At 38.8% G+C, this 20,615-nt stretch overlaps 1 protein-coding gene and 1 long non-coding RNA gene across 3 annotated transcripts in view; one reads left to right on the top strand and one right to left on the bottom strand.

Moving 5' to 3' along the window:
- hephl1b (hephaestin-like 1b) overlaps positions 1 to 20,615 on the bottom strand; it is a 52,632-nt gene that overhangs the window by 26,105 nt on the left and 5,912 nt on the right. For both annotated transcript variants that reach the window (XM_061898589.1, XM_061898588.1), the window contains exons 2-9: positions 14,311 to 14,555; positions 11,987 to 12,199; positions 4,444 to 4,623; positions 4,111 to 4,365; positions 1,888 to 2,056; positions 580 to 719; positions 364 to 495; positions 84 to 289 (exon numbers count right to left, since the gene is read on the bottom strand). In XM_061898589.1, the coding sequence (XP_061754573.1) occupies positions 84 to 289; positions 364 to 495; positions 580 to 719; positions 1,888 to 2,056; positions 4,111 to 4,365; positions 4,444 to 4,623; positions 11,987 to 12,199; positions 14,311 to 14,555 (1,540 nt within the window). The remainder of the gene's footprint in view (positions 1 to 83; positions 290 to 363; positions 496 to 579; positions 720 to 1,887; positions 2,057 to 4,110; positions 4,366 to 4,443; positions 4,624 to 11,986; positions 12,200 to 14,310; positions 14,556 to 20,615) is intronic.
- On the top strand, positions 157 to 9,759 carry LOC133551653 (uncharacterized). The gene is made up of 2 exons (XR_009806540.1): positions 157 to 326; positions 7,927 to 9,759. It is a non-coding gene; the product is annotated as an uncharacterized LOC133551653 (long non-coding RNA).

Here is a 20,615-nt window from a genome sequence, read left to right as displayed (position 1 = left end):
TAAGCTAACAATAGTGAAAGTAACCATTTATTTAAATAGAAATCTGCAGCATGTTCTCAGAGTATTATTTGACATTAAATAACCTGAGTTCCGTTCTCTCCTAGCGTTCCTTTGGCACACACGAGCAAAGGTCCTACTAATCCTGTGTTGGTATCCTCCACAGGGTCCGTTGCTGAGTAGTACAAGTAAGGGATGCAGGGAGAATCCGAGGACGACGGACCTTCAAGGACCTGCCAGGTGTAGATAAAGGTTTCCCCCGGACCAACGTGGGCGCCAGGCTTGTCAACACCTTATTCACGGAAAGAACTGAAATCAGGAAATACAATGTAGGTTTTTTACGACTTTCGTTCACTGGGTTCTCACCGTCCTCATAGCTGCTTCCCTGGAAACGTTTATCGTAGTGCAGACCATGAGGCTGAATACTGCATTTTCCAGCCGCTTTATTTTTGAAAGTCACTCGGAGGGTCTCTCCTTCCTCTGCCCTAAGGATCGGACCTGAACATTTGAGGGGTGTAAGTCGAAGACGTTATGGGGAAAAATTGTAGTTCAACTCAACCTTTTAGGAACTTTAAGCCTCACCTAAGATTCCCAGGTGGAGGGAATCCGATTGCCGTGTCTTTTTAGTGCTGAATGTATCGTCTGTGTACTCTCTGTATAACGCCTTGTAATAGCGACCACCAATCCGACCGCCATCTTTACCGAAAAACGTCTCTGATGGACTGGAAATGAGGAATGAACGAAAAATTTATGTAGTAAATAGTACAAAATCTACATTTTGAGTCACTTGAAAAAAAATTAATTGTACCCCGCCTTCCGCCCGAATGCAGCTGAGATCCAGCCCCCCCCAGACCCCGAACGGGACAAACAGTAGAAAATGGATGGATATTTAATCATTGAAAAATATACACAAATATATATATATATATATATATATATATATATATTCATATATATATATATATATATATATATATACATACTGTATATATATATATACAGAGAAACAAGTTGAATGTTCAACTGACAGCAATTCAGTGGTACCTCAAATTTAAGCTTAATTGGTTCTGTGACAGAGCTCTTAACTAAAAACACTTGTATATCAAATACATATCTCCTATTGAAATACATCTAAATCAGTTAAATTAGTTGTGTGTACTACTAACAACTACAGTATTTGTATTATGTAATGTAATTGTACTGTTTAACATTTAGCTTTGAGAGTGGACTTATACGATTTTTTTTCCTCAGCTGTTTCTCTGTCAAACACACCATGAGCGGCTTCTGCATTTTTTCATTGATGACTATCCGCCGTTTGGATATTATTGTATCCTTTTTGGTTGGTGTTAGACCTGTTCTGCTTCAGTAAGGTGCAGAGAAGCAGTAATACGCTGGAATTGCTTTGCCAAGTTGGTGACACGCTCAAGGCATGTTTCTGATGATTTATTTCATTAATTCAATGAATATCATCCATTCCTTCTTCGCAGCACTGTCCTTTAATCTTACTTTTCCCTTACCATGTTCGGAAAAGAACATGATGTCCATCACTATCTATAAGAAAATGCTAGCTGGTACAGATGTTTTGGGCGGATCTTACTGGCTCGTAACTCAAATTTATGCTTGCAACTTAAAGCAGTCAAGAGACAGCTCTTATTTCAAAACAAAGTTAGAGCACTCATAAGTTGAGGTACTAACATGTAGTATATATAAATAAAATATAAAAACTATTAATCATATTTCTTCAAATTGAACATAATAATTATGGAATAATTGGAATGCCCCAAAAATGTATTTAACATTTAATCTGACTACTTTTACCATGCATTTTAAAAAGTGCTCCATAGAGGGCTAATTTTCTAAGGATAATTTTCTCCTATTTAGAAATCATACCTGTTTGCTTCAGTTAGGGAAATATTTCTGATCAAATCTTTTTCTGATGGAGCGTAGTCCCACATTATTTCTTCTGCTGCTACGTAGTAATTCCTGACAACACCGCTCATGGCTGTGGAGTTGACCTCATTGCTGCAGGACTTGACTTGATAAAAGGCCTGCATCCCGGCTGCAAGGAAAAGACAGAAATAGCAATAAAAACAAGGATAATTCCGCTTTCCTAATATCAGAGAATAAATAAAATACAGTGATGATACAAGGGAACGGCATGGGTATGGTATGGAGCAGGCCTGGGCAATTATTTAGACTTGGGCGTCACATTTAGAGAAAAAAAATGTGTCTGGGGGCCGGTATATGTATTTTTAGGGACACTAATACAAAACTTCACAATAATGTCTGATTGAACGCTAAAAACGTTATGACAGACCGCCTTAAAGGCCTACTGAAACCCACTACTAGCCACCTGTCCACTGTCCACCACTAGTCTGATAGTTTATATATCAATGATGAAATATTAACATTGCAACACATGCCGATACGGCCTTTTTAGTTTACTAAATTGCAATTTTACATTTCCCGGGAGTTTCGTCTTGAAAATGTCGTGTAATGATGTGTACGCAAGGCGTCACGGGTTTTTAGGAAGTATGAGCCCTACGCACACACACAGCTAAATGTTGTCTGCTTTAACGGCATAATTATACAGTTTTTTGCACATCTGTGTTGCTGAATCTTTTGCAATTTGTTCAATTAATATTGAAGAAGTCAAAGTAGAAAGATGGAGTTGGGAAGCTTTAGCCTTTAGCCATACAAACACACGGTGATACCTTGTTTAAAATTCCTGGAGGTGAAAATTTACTATGGATCAGAACGCGGTCAAGCGAAAATAAAACACGACAGAATGTCAACCAGCAGGTTTCGGTGAGAAAATTGTGGTTAAAAAGTCAGTTCCTACTGGAGAAAAGCTGAGCTTGTGCCGTCCATAGCTGCCGTCGACTCCCGAGACACTGCGCGTCAAGACACCCGTGGAGACACCCTTCCGACTATCAGGTACTATTTAACTCACTAAAACACTAGCAACACAATAGCAAAATAAGGAATTTCCCAGAATTATCCTAGTAAATGTGTCTAAAAACATTGGAATCCGTCCCAATTACAATCGCGTTTTTTTTTGTTTTTTTTTCTAGTCCGTCGCAATCAATATCTTCAAACATGAATCTTTCATCCCTGCTCAAACTAATGGGGAAATTGTCGTTTTTCGGTCCGAATAGAACTTTTTGTTGGAGGCTCCCATTAAAAACAATGTGAATATGTGAGGAGCCCCAACACTTACGACGTCATCGTCTGTGACTTCCGGTAGAGGCAGGGCTTTTGTCTTAGCACCGAAAGTTGCGAACTTTATCGTGGATGTTCTCTACTAAATCCTTTCAGCAAAAATATGGCAATATCGCGAAATGATCAAGTATGGCACATAGAATCGACCTCCTTTCCCCATTTAAATAAGAAAATCTCATTTCAGTAGGCCTTTAAAAAATGTAATGTCATTTTAAATTTTTCTATGAACGATAAAACACTGAATATTGACAAAATATGAATGTCACACCCCCTTTCGATTGACATATTTTACAATCAAGTGAAACGCAACAAAAATTCAACAAACAGTGAAATATGAACAAAGGGTACAAAATAAACCCACCTACAATCTGATACATCTGAAATATCACTAAGCTTTAGAGCTTTGTTGTGAAAAGCTCCTTCCGCGTCTGTGGAAACGCTTCCCGCCCACACTGCCCGGTGCCTCATCTGAGCTGCTGTGACGTAGATTACCATATTAACTAATTAGATTGTCATAGTAACTAATTATATTACCATAGTAACTAGTATATCATCCAAAAGCGCAGATTCTCACCATTGAGATGCTTTGTATAGTTGAAGACTTACGGTCATTAGAAAACATCACTGCACATCCTAATGGAAGCTACAGTTTACATCTTAAAGATCTAAAAATAATATTTGGGAATGTTCGGCTGGCCACATTGAAAAGCTTAACAGGCCACATATGGCTCCCGGGCCTTAATTTGCCCAGGTCTGGTATGGAGTTACGACTGTCGCAATCATTTCTTTGTTGGAGAGACTTTGGACAGACTTTCAGGATACACAGCAAGTCTCTGCATGTTTACAGTACAGGCTCAGATGTGGATAGGGGTTAAAGGTCAGGCGCTGTACCCTGCATGTGGTCGTTAACTTGGCAGGACACCAACCACTTGCCCATCGCTGTCGGGACCATCTCAGCGGTAGCAAAAGTGGCCGGGAAAAGGCTCAGGACGTCCGTTCGGTGGCCGCGGTCCAGTAAAGTATTCCCGTGGAAAAAGGCCGAGTGAATATCCACCTCGTTACCCATGCCAAACAAATGCCAAGCCACTGCACGCTGCTGGCACAGCTCAATTCCGGGCAGGTTACCAAACATGTACCCATTGATTGCTATCACACAGGGAGGAAAAGCATAGGTTAGAAGGAAGAATAAGTTCAAACAAACTTAAAATTTCTGGTTAAGTTCACCGTGCATCAGGTTTGACTCCTCAAAGTCTTCATCCTCGAAGACCTTGGATTGATCTGTGAAGATCTCAATGTTGTCCTCAAGGTACCAGCTCAGGTTCTCATCCACTACGTGGAACATCAGGAAGACATCCTGGGCCACGTCGTTGCGAGCGGTGCCCTTTTCACTTTCATTAAGGATTCCTGCAAAATGAAACGTGTACAAGTTACGCCGTAAATTATTATTTTATATTGTTTAATATAGTATGTAATAGCATATGTATGAACTAGGGATATGTTCCAATCAGGGTTTTATGCTGTCGATTCTGATACCAATCATCCATGAGTGAGATCCGCTGTACAAATACCAACACCAATACCAATCACATGTATTAACAGTTAATTTTTTCAATGTATTTCTGGTGAGTGCTATTGGCAGTCTACCAATATCAACACAATATTCAAACTAGTCCCTTATTCTCTTTTATTACATACAATTGTTTGAGCAAAACAAAGCAACAACTCAACCAAAACTAATATCTACTATTCCCAGAGTTGGTAAGCATTTACACCACAAAAAAAAATATTTTAAAGATATAAAAATATCGACCTTATCAGTCTAGTATCGATTATATACTGATTCTACCCTTGGTTTCGACACAATGATACTTGACATTGATACCTAAATGGTACCTACATGTATAATGCAACTTTTCTTACCTATTGGTACCTGTTTTTGTGTATTTGGGATCTACATAAGTTCCAAGTACGGCAAAGATATTTACAAAACAATCTTGCCTTCCTTCATACTTTCTCCAAAAGAGCTGTTTGGGATTTGCTCCATTTGTGATGTTTTCCCAAGTGTGACATCACTGGATATCTCTATATATGGTAGAGATTTACACAAAGAGCTTTGCGCGACTCCGCTACCGTAGTCCGAAGCTGCAGTACAGTGGTGACCAACCAGTCAGAGACCAAGAGTCACATTTTTTACTGTGTTACCGCAAAGATCCACATTACACGCATGGGCAAACAGGAACATCACTCCATCCCTTACAGACACACACACACACACACACACACACACACACACACACACACACACACACACACACACACACACACACATTCTTGTATTTGTTACCTTCTTGAAACCTCTGAAAAATGCCTACCTCTTTAGGACCACCCTTTTTTTGTAGGTATATAAAGATTTTTATTTACAACTTTAATAATTCACACATACTATGCAAATATAAAAAAGCTTGTTGTGAAAAATGAGTTGGAATTTCACAAGGAAAGGGTCACAATTTCACTAGAAAAACTTATAATTTTGGCAATTTTATGAAAAGACTCGTAATTTTACTCGGCAAAATTCACAATTTTATAAACATTTTGACAATATTATAATAATAATTGGAATTTTACTTGGCGAAATTATGACTAAAGTCATGCTTTTACGAAAAAATTTTCACTATTTTACAAGAACAACAAAAGAATTGTCAATATTGTGATACAAGTCAGAATTTTATGTGACGAATGTCACCATTTTGCATTAAAAAGTACTAATTTTACATAAAAAAGTAATAGTTTTACGAGAAAATATTAAAATATTGCAGAAGCAGAAGGAATATGAGAAATTGTTCCCAATTTTATAAGAAAAAAGTCGACACATTGTGAGAAAAAGACTGCTTTTAGTTAATGTATTTTTTTTTTTGAATTTTAGTTTTTGTAATTTACGGTACTTCAAGTTTTCACAGTATGTCTATATAAACATATGTATTTTTTTAATTAATTTTGGCCAAAGGAAGCGCATTTCAATTTCTTACACACACATTATTATTATTACATATGTTGTCCAGAAGGGGAGCTCTTCAAATTTTTACACACACTTGTTGATTCATATGTTGACCAGAGGGGGAGCACTTTTAAAACCGACACACAGTCAATTTGAAGATTTGAGGCTTTAAAATGCGCTATGACGCTTGGCATATAAGGCAAATGGACTCAATTCTGTTAGCAAAAAATTTACTTGAATAAATATTGAACATCTTAACGTGCATTTTTTACAGTTGGAAAAACAAGGTTGTGTTGTCTTTTTGTTTAATATTACGTGGTAAACGCAATCTCGCTCGTTCGTCCGTGTTAATGAGCTCATATTGCCCGTCGAATTTGAGGCTGAAATATTCCCACAGCGGGACAATTGGCTTAGTAACCATATTTCATTCCTCTTGATTGTTGTTACTTTACAGCACATTTTACTGGCGAGTGGGAAGTAGGGAGGCTGTCTGTACTTGCTTCCTGTGTGTAATGAAAAAGATTGTGAATGACTGAAGAGAGGGCTCACTACGCTCAGTTAATTGTACTGTTATATAAACACGCTCAGGTGCTGAGAGCAATGCACAGAGTGAGACCTCATTCTTCCGTTTTGAAGTGAGAGACAGCAGGGGTTTATTTCTGCGGTTATTTATCGCACTCATTAAAACCTCAATGTCGATTTGTAAAGTTCACATGAAACCGGGCTAAGAGCTGCATGCCGCCCCTGAGCTGTGGATAGGCCAGGCCACTAGGCTCCTTTTTCACTATCTTCGTCATGTGGGCAGACTGACTCGTACATGCACATGCTGTTGCCATTTCTAATATAAAGTAGCATGTTGTTTGAACTTCTATCTGTTAGTGTTGTGTCGTTCGCAAACGATTCGTTCGAACAAACAAATCTTTTGAGTGAACGTACTGAACCAAATCACTTCATGAACTGATTCATTCCTTTCTCAGTTCAGTTGAGCTCCGCCGCGACCATGCCAGTATGAGTGGAACTGGCGCATTCTGTGACTCACTGAACCCTCGACGTCAGCGAACGACGCAGCAAGCTACTCATCATGGAGGCGGGAGGAGGGACTGAGCGAACGATTCGTTCACCGCGGATTAACGACATGAATCACTCAGTGAACGACAACACTCTTGCTCTCTGCTCTGCTTGCCCCAATGCCGCGAGTGATTCTCCTCCCGTCGCGGGGATATGTTTCATGCCATTGGCATCCGTTCTCCATTCATTCTCCAAGCTAACGGCTAATGTTGACTCAAGCCACATGAAAACAAACACACACACGCCCCGTCCCCGTTATCTCAACACATAACATTTTGATTGCATATTTAAGTTGATATTTCCACTTTTATATTTTTAAATGTAAGCCCCAGAAATTTTAGTTTTTATGTTTCCATTTCTGGCACTTGGTTTAATATTGGTTTTGTTTTATTTAAGGTAGCCTATTTATTTTCTTTTTGTTTGCACATTTAAGTTGATATTTTCTTTGTTATATTTTTAAACGTAGGCTGCAGAACATTTAGTTTTTATGTTGGCATTTCTGGCTCTTAATTTATTTGTTTTATTTTGAAGGTATTTATTTTTTTTGTTTGAATATTTAAGTTTACATTTTCTTTGCTACAGAACATTTAGTTTTTATGTTAGCATTTGTTAAGGGTTTCTGAATTTAATATTTGTTTTTGCAGAGAGCGATTCACGTCGGTCGCCATCTGGCCCACAGAACTGTAGCTGAGTGATTCAGACTCGCTTCACGAACCTACAAGAACTGACTGGTTGTCGCTGAGGACGTGAATCACGTTCGCGCTGCACTCACTCACTTATTCAGAATTGGGACTCGCGATTCACGAACCTACTGACACAGAGAACTGACTGTGTCGCAGAGAAGGACGTCACATTGAGGCTCTCGTTCAGTCACTCAGTTAATTGGGTGCTGAGGGCTTGGGTCGTTCGCGAACTGACACACACCGAGATCTGCCGCTGGGGAAGCTGTTACTGACTGACTCATGATTCGCCGACCTGCAAACAGAACTGCTGCTGCAGAAGTGATTCGGTGAACAAAATTTTGAACGAATCAATTTAAGGAACTGATTCTAGTGATTCAGTACATAAGTAAGACCGCACGCACACAAATAGGCGCATCCTGAAAATATGGTCAGAGAGAAGGTTGAAAATGGTCTGTAAAACAAAATCTATGCAAAATTCTGACCAGAGAACCACCCTTACACGTTATGGAGACCCCAAGGAAGGGTTTTGAATGTAGAAAAAAAAAAATCATAATATATGACCCCTTTAAGATACTAACAAATGCAGTTTTTTGCCGTCATTTAGCTGGTGATTATTAGATAAGGGCAACTACCCCACACTGTGTATGGACACATGATTAGCTGCTAGCTAAAAAATAAATACAGTGTCAGCCAGAGGAGACCTGCATTTGTGTTCGGCATTAAAAAGCATTAATCGGCAATAGTGAATACTTACTTTTTTACAAAAATCCCGTTCCTAATATGTATGGTATATTTTATCCACATCTCAATTCACTTGATGGACACAATGCTTTTTTTCTGTTGATGAGTTTGTTTGTTAACTAAAAAACACAACTGATTTCTGTGAAACTTTGTAAATGGTTCGAGAAATTATTTCCACTTTTGGCTGTTTGAGTCTCTTGATCTAAGTTTGCTTTGGTTAAGTACTGAGGTTACACTGCTCTTTGATGAGATAACTGCTCCATTGATCACCATTAATTTAAAATTAGCATCAGAACTCTTCCTCTATTGTTTGTTAACCTGCACAACCATTTACACACTGATTTTTGAGCAGATGCTGCATCTCTTCAGGTACTTCATTCATAAAACTGTGCATCTATGATTTATAATCAGAACACTTATAAATCCATTGTTTTTTCGTCCGAACTACATTATGAGGTTTGTACTTATTCAAGGTTTTTGCGTTGGGAAAAAAATGTTGATTTATGTCTGTTCTGAATATAAATCCCACCTGCAGGGATTTGTCTGCAGAAGAGTTCCTCCCCATTGTCCTCCTACTACTCCGTCCACAATCATGCATAAATGGTCATGCTAATCATCTCATGAATATGGTAATGAGATTAAGAATTACGTGTTGGACTGTCAATGATGCAAGACTGCAACTCCAAAGACAAAAGCAATATATTTTCCAAATAGCGCCGAGCGCCGTAAAAACATTTGTTTTGGAGGGCTAAGTGAGGACATACCTAATAAAAAATTATTGGAATTTTGAATGTCAATATTTGACCAATCAAGATGTCAGATCCACAATGACTGAGAACTGTTACTGAGATGAGGACAACATGTTCACATTTTAAAGCTATGTTTGAAAGTCTTCGTCCAAATAATGGATCTATTATTTATAAGTATTTATTTTGTCAAGTAATACAACGCAGACATTGTGTTGCAAGACTTAAGTATTCATCATGAGCATTTGGCATGCAGACGGGATTATTTCAATATATTATTGGCACAATAAATATGTTTTTTCTACAATTGTTTATTTCTTAAAAAATATTTAAGGGTTTTAATGATGATGATAATATAGAGTACATAGTGGTTGTGCATATGCAGTGTGGCTGTGCAAAATCTAAATATTTGCACTTCAACCGTGTCACAAATTTTAAAAGTCTAAAGGCCTGATTCACTAAGATCCAAACATCATGCGCAAAACAGCACGCAATCTATAAAACTGTGTGTACTATTGCTTGGTGTATGGCATGTGATCTATAGTACCGGTAAGTACCAAGGCTGCATGTACAATGCAAAAGTGGTGCACACCGCCGTATTTTAATGAGGATTTTGCGTGTACTATACGGGGCACTCGATCATTTACTGCACATAAATGTTATCATGCTCCTGCCTGTGGCGTTTTGCTACGTTTTCAAACACACAGGAAACGTTGACTACTTTTTATGGCCATTTTAGAAGCAGTTTGACTCGTGGAGTGCAAATACATTGAAGCCACATTTTCTTTTCTCTCTTTTCGCGCTACGAAGGTGCGCTCATGGGAGAGAGGCAGCACGTATGTGATCAAGACGCAAAAAAGCATGGTTCAAGACGTTTTTTTCAATAGGTTAATACTAACTAATATTACAAAGTATGTGAAAAAAAAAAACATCAATTGAAATGTTTTTTTTGGAATGTTGCCTATCGTTTACAATCAATATAAAAGACATAACGACGGATGGATTTTTAAAAAGTCGCATTCTAAAAACAAATGCGATCAAAAGTCCTATAGAGCCCCTAAAAAAACATCCAAACACCTCCATTAGGGTTTTATATAAATAATGTAAGTATAGATGTAATGTAGTAACGGACACATTTATAATAACATTTAATATTTATGTATTTTGATAATTTTTCGCATAAGCATCGCATTTATTTAAAAAACGTTTGCTTTTTTTTAAATTCATCATTGATTTCTGCTCACTGCAGACTTTATGAGAACCAACAAACATAATAAAACATCACTTACTGTATGAGGTCTTCTGTCATTGGGATGCCAACTGCTAGGATATTCATATATTCCTATTTAGATAAAAAACATGTCTCATAATCCTGGCGAAGGAAATATTTTGACATATTTAAAACTTTATTTTCTACTTTTAGTCTGCTTTTGGTATGGGTCGCAGTAGTACGATATTAAAGTTAAAGTACCAATGATTGTCACACACACACACACTAGGTGTGGTGAAATGTATCCTCTGCATTTGACCCATGCCCTTGATCCCTGGGAAGAGAGGGGAGCAGTAAGCAACAGCGGTGCCGCACCTGGGAATCATTTATGGTGATTTAACCCCCAATTCCAACCCTTGATGCTGAGTGCCAAGCAGGGAGGAAATGGGTCCCATTTTTTTTATAGTCTTTGGTATGACTCGGCTGGGGTTTGAACTTCCAACCTACATTTTGTCCACCAGAGACAGGTGGACAAAATATGTAACCAAGGAAACCAGACAAGGGAGTGGAAAAAAACAGGAACTTAAAGAGTCCAAAGGACAAACAGCACATGGCCAAACAAAAACATGATCAACAGACATGACATTTGATTTATTATTGGTTAGCTTCAGAATAACTATGTTATAAAAATAATAAGAGACTTATTATTCTCTAAAAATGTTAGTCTTACTTAAAAATGCACACATTTAGTTGTATTCAGTGTTAAAAAATATGATATGGCTCTCACGGAAATGCATTTTGAAATATTTGGCTTTCATGGCTCTCTTAGCCAAAAAGGTTCCCGACCCCTGGTTTATGGCATGAATGGAACAGTCCACCACAGAATCAAAATTACATTTTTGAAGTCTGTAAATGTATTAGCATGATCCAGGAAGAAGTTTTTGTTGAATGCAATGGAAGTCTGCAGTTTGCTCAGTCCTAATTTTTGGTTGTTTTTCCAAAATCCAAAAATGGGTTGTACTTGTATAGCGCATTTTGTACTTGAAAAAGCGCTTCGACACTATTTCCACATTCACACACACTTTCACACAATAATGGCGGGATCTGCCATGCAAGGCCCTAACCAATCAGGAGCAAGGGTGAAGTGTCTCGCTCAAGGACACAACAGATGTGACGAAGTTGGTAGTAGGTGGGGATCGAACTAGGAACCCTCAGGTTGCTGGCACGGCCATTCTCCCAACTGCGCCACATTGTCCCCTAAACCTAAATTAATGTGCACTGTACAGTAATTAATGACATGGAAGCACACGTCTCCAGTACGTACCTTTTTTGCATGTAAGCAGGGCCCCTATAAGTCCTGAGGCGATATCCCTGGGGGCGTCCACGTGAGAGTGGTAGACCCAGGTCAGGCAGTTGGCGTCGTCATCCGTGGGGGCATATTGGGGTCTGACCTCCCAGCGGTACGTGTAGCTTCCCCCCGGTGGTACGGAGTCGTCCTCCTTTAGCTTACCAGACGTCCCGTCTGGATAGAGCGCTCCTTAGAATTTAAAAGAGTATTAACTCAACATATTATGATGAGTAAAACATGAAAATATGTTGAAATAGTTATTGATACTTTTTTATTTAGTAAAGATCAACTTCATTTATCCCACATTGTTGACATTCCACAGCTGCAGTATTTTCTCTGCATTTGCTGATTTTATCAGCACTTTTTCTTGTCTGCACAGAAAGCACCACTTCCTCCTCTTCTTCATTGTCCACACATGTCCTCAACAACACTCACCATAAGCTTATCAATTGGAATAAATATACAGTGGGGCAAAAAAGTATTTAGTCAGCCACCTATTGTGCAAGTTCTCCCACTTAAAATGATGACAGAGGTCTGTAATTTTCATCATAGGTACACTTCAACTGTGAGAGACAGAATGTGAAAATCCAGGAATTCACATTGTAGGAATTTTAAAGAATTTATTTGTAAATTATGGTGGAAAATAAGTATTTGGTCAACCATTCAAAGCTCTTACTGATGGAAGGAGGTTTTGGCTCAAAATCTCACGATACGTGGCCCCGTTCATTCTTTCCTTAACATGGATCAATCGTCCTGTCCCCTTAGCATAAAAACAGCCCCAAAGCCTGATGTTTTCACCCCATGCTTCACAGTAGGTATGGTGTTCTTGGGATGCAACTCAGTATTCTTCTTCCTCCAAACACGAGTTGAGTTTATACCAAAATGGATACATGGATGATACAGCAGAGGATTGGGAGAATGTCATGTGGTCAGATGAAACCAAAATAGAACTTTTTGGTATAAACTCAACTCGTCGTGTTTGGAGGAAGAAGAATACTGAGTTGCATCCCATGAACACCACACCTACTGTGAAGCATGGGGGTGGAAACATCATGCTTTGGGGCTGTTTTTCTGCTAAGGGGACAGGACGATTGATCCGTGTAAAGGAAAGAATGAATGGGGCCATGTATCGTGAGATTCTGAGCCAAAACCTCCTTCCATCAGTGAGAGCTTTGAATGGTTGACCAAATACTTATTTTCCACCATAATTTACAAATAAATTCTTTAAAATTCCTACAATGTGAATTCGTGGATTTTTTTTTCACATTCAGTCTCTCACAGTTGAAGTGTACCGATGATGAAAATTACAGACCTCTGACATCATTTTAGTTGGGAGAACTTGCACAATCGGTGGCTGACAAAATACTTTTTTGCCCCACTGTATCTAGCACTGGTCTTTTTCCTGGAAAACAAATGTTCACTTTAGGTTTCCGTCAGCAAAAGGATGTTCCAAAGGAAAGGACTATCTCTCCCACTGGTGACTGGAGGTTGGGGGCCTGTTGCTAAACAAAAGGCTTAAACCAGGGGTGTCAAACGTACAGCCCGAGGGCCGGATCAGGCCCACGAACAGGTTTTACCCGGCCCGCGGGATGACTTTGCTAAGTATAACTATTAACGTGAAATCTTTGAATGAAAGAAACAGCTGTTCGAAATGTGTCCACTGGATGTCGCAACAGCAATTCTTTATATATTTGAAGATGATGCTACATATGTACAAAATAAACCACATGATGTTAGTAAATCATTGATTGATTGAAACTTGTATTAGTAGATTGCATAGTACAGTACATATTCCGTACAACTGACCACACTAAATGGTAAAACCCGAACAAGTTTTTCAACTTGTTTAAGTCAGGGTCTACATTAATTAATTCATGGTAAAAGTCGAGGATAGTGATCAAACTACATGAATAACATCCTGTAATTTGATTTTGATATATTTTTTTTATATTGATGGATTGAAAAATAACACCAGTGAGTTGACTGATGAACATTATTACATAATGTATTCAGAAAATACAAATAACGACAAATAAAGATAGGATACTACTAACCGCAACATGTAAGTGTAAAAAACAACAACAATATGATTTGTACAATTTCAGAATGTGTTTGTTGTATTTTTAAACAAAGAAAACAATGTGAAGTTTTCTTTATTTTTAAGTTATCGTTCCGTGATTTTACCAGTCCGGCCCACTTGGGAGTACATTTTTCTCCACGTGGCCCCCCGATTTAAAATGAGTTTGACACCCCTGGCTTAAAGATATCTTCCAGTATCTCTTCAACAACAGGACAGTTACCCTCCATGTTCTTCTCATAAAAAACTCCATGAGGATGCATGGAGTAGCTCCTGGATGCAAGGTTTTTCAGGTGGACAACGATAACTTCGTCAACCTCCGCTCGCAGTACGGGCCCCAGGAAGCCCAACCAGGGTGGTCGGGGGGCTAGTGTGCTGTATGTGGCATCGGTGTACTGTCGGAACATGGCCTTTTTGTACACACTGCCAATACGTTGGGGTCCTTTCTGCAGGAATATTGACGCAAACCTGTAATGAATCACATAAAATAAGACAATGTCATTTTTAGAGCTTTTAATTGAGAGTAGAAAAAAAACTTTGATCTATATTTTGTTTCTCGATTAATCATTAAATGGTTGTAACGAATACAAATGGTTTAAGTGCCCGGAACTTTAAATATGTTGACATTAATTTCTGTATGGCTGCTGCAATAGATTGCATATTAAATTGGTGGTGTGCGGGTGTCTTAATTTGTAAACAGCAGTGAGTGTTTTTTTTAATATTGTCATTAATGCACACATGAAAAAGTGCAATTTCCATGTTTATGAAGTGCATATATTAGAATAAAATAATGAAGGTTATAGCAAGCAGAAAAATGGTTAATTAAAATTATTTTTGAGACATTGATGTTATAAGGTGTGTTTAATCCGATTACTCGATTAAATTAATCGATCGATTACTCCATCCATCTATTTTCTACCTGTTGTCTCTTTCAGGGTTGCAGTGGAGCCCACCTGCACTCGGTTGACAGGCAGGGTACAGCCTGGACAAGTTGATTACTAAAATAATCGATAGCTGCAGTTGTAGTTGTTTTACATTGGAAATTGGTTGTTTAGGTTCAATCAAACTATGGCTGCAACGACTAGCTGATTAAACCAATCAGTCTGATAAAAAGCTTCCTTTTATATTCTGTTTCTTTGATTAATCGTTTAATGAGCGTAAATAATACACATTTAAAAAATCCAGACAACATTGAGTAAGTACCTCAAACTTTAAATATGCGGACATAGCAGAGATTTTGAAAACAACATTTAAATGCACATATGTTAAAAGTTAAATGTCTATGTTTATGATATTTTTTGACTTCAACAGTTTTCCTGAAAATATGCATTGAGGCTATAAAGCGTTTTTAATAGATAGATTACACAAATACTAAAATAATCCATAGCTGCAGCTTCAGTCATTTTACGTATATAAATGTGTTGCTTAGGCTAATTCAAACATAACTATCAGGGATGAACACAACAGATTAATTGAGCATTGAATAATGGCATCAAAATCACAACTAAAAGAAAAACATGACATCAGCTAAAGGAAATTGAGCTACCTTGAGGGTTGCAGCAATTTATATTGTTATATTGATAAAAAAAAAAAAAGCATTTACTTGCTTTGATTAATCGTTTAATGAGTGTAACTAATAAAAGTTTTAAAATCCGAACTGCATGGAATGCTCAAACATTTGAATATACCTGAACATAGTATTGATTACGTGCATTTATGAGGAAAAAAAACAATGAAGTGTATTGCAAGCAGAAACATGTTTTAGAAACTATTTTTCCTAAATTATGCATGATTAACATATGTATATATATATATATATGATATATATATATTTTACCGCCGGAATGCAGCTGAGATAGGTTCCAGCACCGCCGCGACCCCGAAAGGGATAAGCGATAGAAAATGGAAGAATGGATGGATATTATATATAATATGATATATATTAATCTATTACATATTACAGTATAATATATCAAGTATATGTAAATATAAAGCGTGTTTTATCCAATTACCGTTTTTTTTCGGATTATAAATCGCTCCGGAATATAAATCGCACCGGCCGAAAATGCATATTAAAGAAGGAAAACAACATATGTAAGTCACACTTGAGTATAAGTTGCATTTTTGGGGGAAATTTATTTGATAAAATCCAACACCAAGAATAGACATTTGAAAGGCAATTTAAAACAAATAAAGAATAGTTAACAACAGGCTGAATAAGTGTACGTTATATGACGCATAAATAACCAACTGAGAAGGTGCCTGGTATGTTAACGTAACATATTATGGTAAGAGTCATTCAAATAACTATAACATATATAACATGCTATACGTTTACCAAACAATCTGTCACTCCTAAATACGATGACATCTTCTTCCTCGGTGTTGCTTCTGAACAACTCTGCCAACTCCAAAGGTAGACGAGATATTTTACGGTAATGTGTTGATAATTTCACATATAAGTCGCTCCAGAGCATAAGTCGCACCGCTGTCCAAACTATGAAAAAAACAGCGACTTGTAATCCGAAAAATGGGGAACTTGAACAATCAATAGATTACTCGATTACTAAAATAATGGATTGCTTCAGCCCTCGCTAAATCCACGCTGTAGTGCAACTCCTCCAGACAATGTTAATCTTCTAAACACGACACTGAAATTGAATCAGGAGTGCAGAACATTCCAAGAGATACTAAGAACAACATTATTAACTGTAATCTAGCTAGACTGATTGATTGATTGAAACTTTTATTAGTAGATTGCACAGTTTAGTACATATTCCGTACAATTGACCACTAAATGGTAACACCCGAATATGTTTTTTAACTTGCTTAAGTCGGGGTCCACGAAAATCACTTCATAGTAGTGCAACTCAATAATTCTATAGTACGTATTAAACAAAATCGTTCTACAAATATGACAAAAAAACTCTTCAGCATGTATAAATGTACCTGCAATTCGTTGTTTCCTACCTTAAGATGTCTAAATTGAACAAGAGGAGTGACATTTAAATAGTGTTCATTTGATTTCAGTGACACACTCGATAGGAAATGAGTCAGATATCCTTCAAATGCAGATGAAACAACAACTCGATGAGCTGACAGCATTGCTGAGAGGTGACAGAGATGTCGTACCCAAAATAAGGAAGCAAAATGTGATGAGAGTACGAAACAAAAAAGGTCTGGCCTGAAATAGCTTGGCGTGGATATCACTGAACTGAACTAAACCGCACATGCGCTGATGAAATTGTGGGGACTGGCTGGCTTGGGTGCTGACATGTGATGCGTTGACTTCTTTCCCCATTGAGAGGCTTTGTTCCCATTGCTGTGTGGATAGCTTGAATGCAGTGTTAGTGTTGAGCATGGGGGCTTGCAGTTATTTTGCGTGGGGTTGCTGGTGTGGACTCGACAGAGTAGGGATGGGACGGGCAGGCACTGGCTTTGTTTGGCAGGGCGGACTTGCGTGGCATTGTGTTGGCCTGGTGTAGAGCGCCTGCAGGGTCATGGGCTGTGGGGGTAGGGGGGCTGGCCTCCTGACCGTAGTTCTTGGTTGCCTCCTACATGGACTGAGGAGGATTTGGGGGTGTGTCCGGGCCATCTGCTCCTCCTACTTATAACCCACACATCGCATGCACGGGTGGGTTGGGGTTCGGGGTGCGGCACACCCCTCAATGCCTCCTCGGCCGGCGCAGCCTCCAGGCACTGCCGTCTGGGGGCCTGCCATTCCCGAGCAGAGACCTCTCTGAGGGTCTGATTGATTGAAATTTTTATTAGTAGATTGCACAGTAGAGTTCATATTCCGTATAATTGACCACTAACTCGTAACACCCAAATAAGTTTTTCAAATTTGTTTAAGTTGGGGTCCACATTAATCAATTCATGGTAATCAATTCTGAAGTTTTAAATGTTTAAAAATGTAATTTAATGTATTTATTTTCTAATGGAGGTGCATTGGGTGGTCAATTGTCTTCACTTCCAGTTTGTGTTGCGTCGCGCAGGTTTTGTTTCCTGTTGGGCGGTGTGCGTGCTTGCACTGTGGGGTCTGTGTCGGTGGCTTGAGGCGGGGGCCTTATTGTTTGGTGTGAGTGCTGTGTCTCGGTTGTTGGGTGTGGAATGGGAAGTGGAGTCTTTTAGTGGGGGAGGTGTTGATGTCTCTTGTTTGTATGTAGCAGTTTGAACTGATGAGCAAGCTGGCGCTGGCTGGTCTCCATGGTCATGGAGTGGTGCTGGTTGTCAAGCTGGTATTGCAGCTGTTGTTTCTGCTGCCGTTTGTAGTGTGGGCGCTCGTGGCTGCTGGGTCCGGTACGGGGTGGCTGGCCAATGTTGTGGTTTGTGGCAGCACGTGCACATGGTGGTTGTCGAAGCTGGCAAACTTGCAAACTTCCCGGCCCTCGCACACTGCTGCTCCGTCCTTAACGCCCAGTGTCGCGGCATCCCCTGGGATTGTCCCTAAAGGGGAGGGAGGTGCGCGGCCGGACCTGTGGAAAGTAGGGGGTGAAAGAATCAGCTGGTTCTTGGTGGACATTGGGCTTGTGGTTACAGGTAGGGTGGGGACGGTCTTCCTGTCTGGCTGCGGGGAGGCTCTGGACCACTGGGTGCTGGGCATCCTGTCTTTCTGCCTTCGTGAGGTGTGGTCTCTCTGTGGCTTGGGCGCTGGCTGTCCTCTGCTTCTCCCGTGCCTTGTCCTCTGCTGGGCGCGTCTGCCCATGGTTTGCCGCTGGCCATGCCGAGCGCCACGTTGGGCCCGGTCTGGGGTTCCTGTTGCTGGCCGGCCTGACTGCAAGGTGGCCGGTGGTCCCTAGTTCCCTGGGCACCGCACATGCTCTTTTAGGTTGGGCTCTCTGGATGGCTGGGGCCGTACTTTGGCTACCTCACACACTTTTACTGTCATATTTGTACATATCATAATTTGCTGATTCGGTTCCATTGTTGTTGTTGTGGTTTTTATAGTTGTTGTTTTTCTCTCGATCTTATCCCCCTCTTGTCCCCGTAATTTCCCCCTCTGTTTTCCTTTCTTTCTCTTTATATCTCGTCCTGCTGCGGTCCGGCTGCGCCAAATATAAATATAAATCTATTTATAAAGTCAAATACAAATAAGGCAACAAGAAAATTATCCCACATTTCTCTTTTGTAAGGTAAATCTGTGCAGCAAATATGGGCATATACATCAACAATATGATTTGCCTGAGTAGCTGGACAGGACAAAAAACTAAAACTAAAAAATGAAGTAGACCGTGCTGGTTGCTGACTTCTGGGAAAAGCAGTTTGGCCCATGCAGTAACTCAAAAAAGTCCTGTGTTATGCAATCATGCTCCACTGGTTTGTTAAAAGAAACTGTATTGGATGTTGTGACACTTGCGGGACAGATCTCTATCATATCTTTAGTAACTTTGTGAAAAAAGACAAGTTTAAACCTGAATCAAGTGAGAGAAGTACAAAAAGTTACCCATTCCATTGAAAGGAGGGTACAATGAACATTTATTAGGAATAAAATAAGAAAACAATCACATTGTATTGAAATAATGTGTGTGTAAGTTATCAGCCCATTAAATAGATGATCAAATATGCCATTGGGTGACAAGCAGAGGTGGGTAGAGTTGCCAGAAATTGTACTCAAGTAAGAGTACAGTTACTTTAGATATTTATTACTCAAGTAAAAGTAAGGAGTAATCACCCAAATATTTACTTGAGTAAAAGTAAAAAGTATGTTGTGAAAAAACTACTCAAGTACTGAGTAACTGATGAGTAACCTGATTACGGCAAAAAATAATGCACAAAAACATAAAAATAGCAATGAACAAATTCAGAGCCAGGAATATCTCTTAAGCAACTAAAACAATATTATATATTAAATAATCGTACATTAAAATAAAATGAAAAAAATGGCACATTGAGCCACAATAACTTAACAGCACCATAGCCTCAGTAGGCATTCATTGATTTGATTGATTGATTAAAACATGTATTAGTAGATTGCACAGTACAGTACATATTCCGTACAATTGACCACTAAATGGTAACACCCCAATAAGTTTTTCAAAGTTTATCAATTACTTAGTAAATGACCAAGTCGAGGTGATCTACCTCATATATACGTATACATACACACACATCATATACATACACACACATATCATACATACACACACAAATCATTTATACACACACATATCATATATATATATATATATATACAGTATATAATTTATATTTATTTATTTTGCCGTTTTTGTTCACATGTTGAACGTGTTTTAATGAATATACATACATGTTTAACATATAGATTCCTATCTTTCATGAAGACAAGAATATAAGTTGGTGTATTACCTGATTCTGATGACTTGCAATGATTGGAATCAGATGTTCACGTTTTCAAATGGAGGAGAAAAAAAATTCCTCTTTTCTGTCTAATACCACATGAAAGTCGTTGGTTTTTGGCATCTTATTTGTCCAGCTTCCATATTCGTTTTTATAAAATTTACAAGAAATACATTGGCGGCAAACTCCATAGCTTGCTAGCTTGTTTGCGCT

Source organism: Nerophis ophidion, linkage group LG04 (genome assembly GCF_033978795.1).
Source record: "Nerophis ophidion isolate RoL-2023_Sa linkage group LG04, RoL_Noph_v1.0, whole genome shotgun sequence".
Classification (NCBI taxonomy): domain Eukaryota; kingdom Metazoa; phylum Chordata; class Actinopteri; order Syngnathiformes; family Syngnathidae; genus Nerophis; species Nerophis ophidion.
Note: the sequence above shows the minus strand (reverse complement) of the source record. Positions and strands in the feature narration are given on the sequence as shown.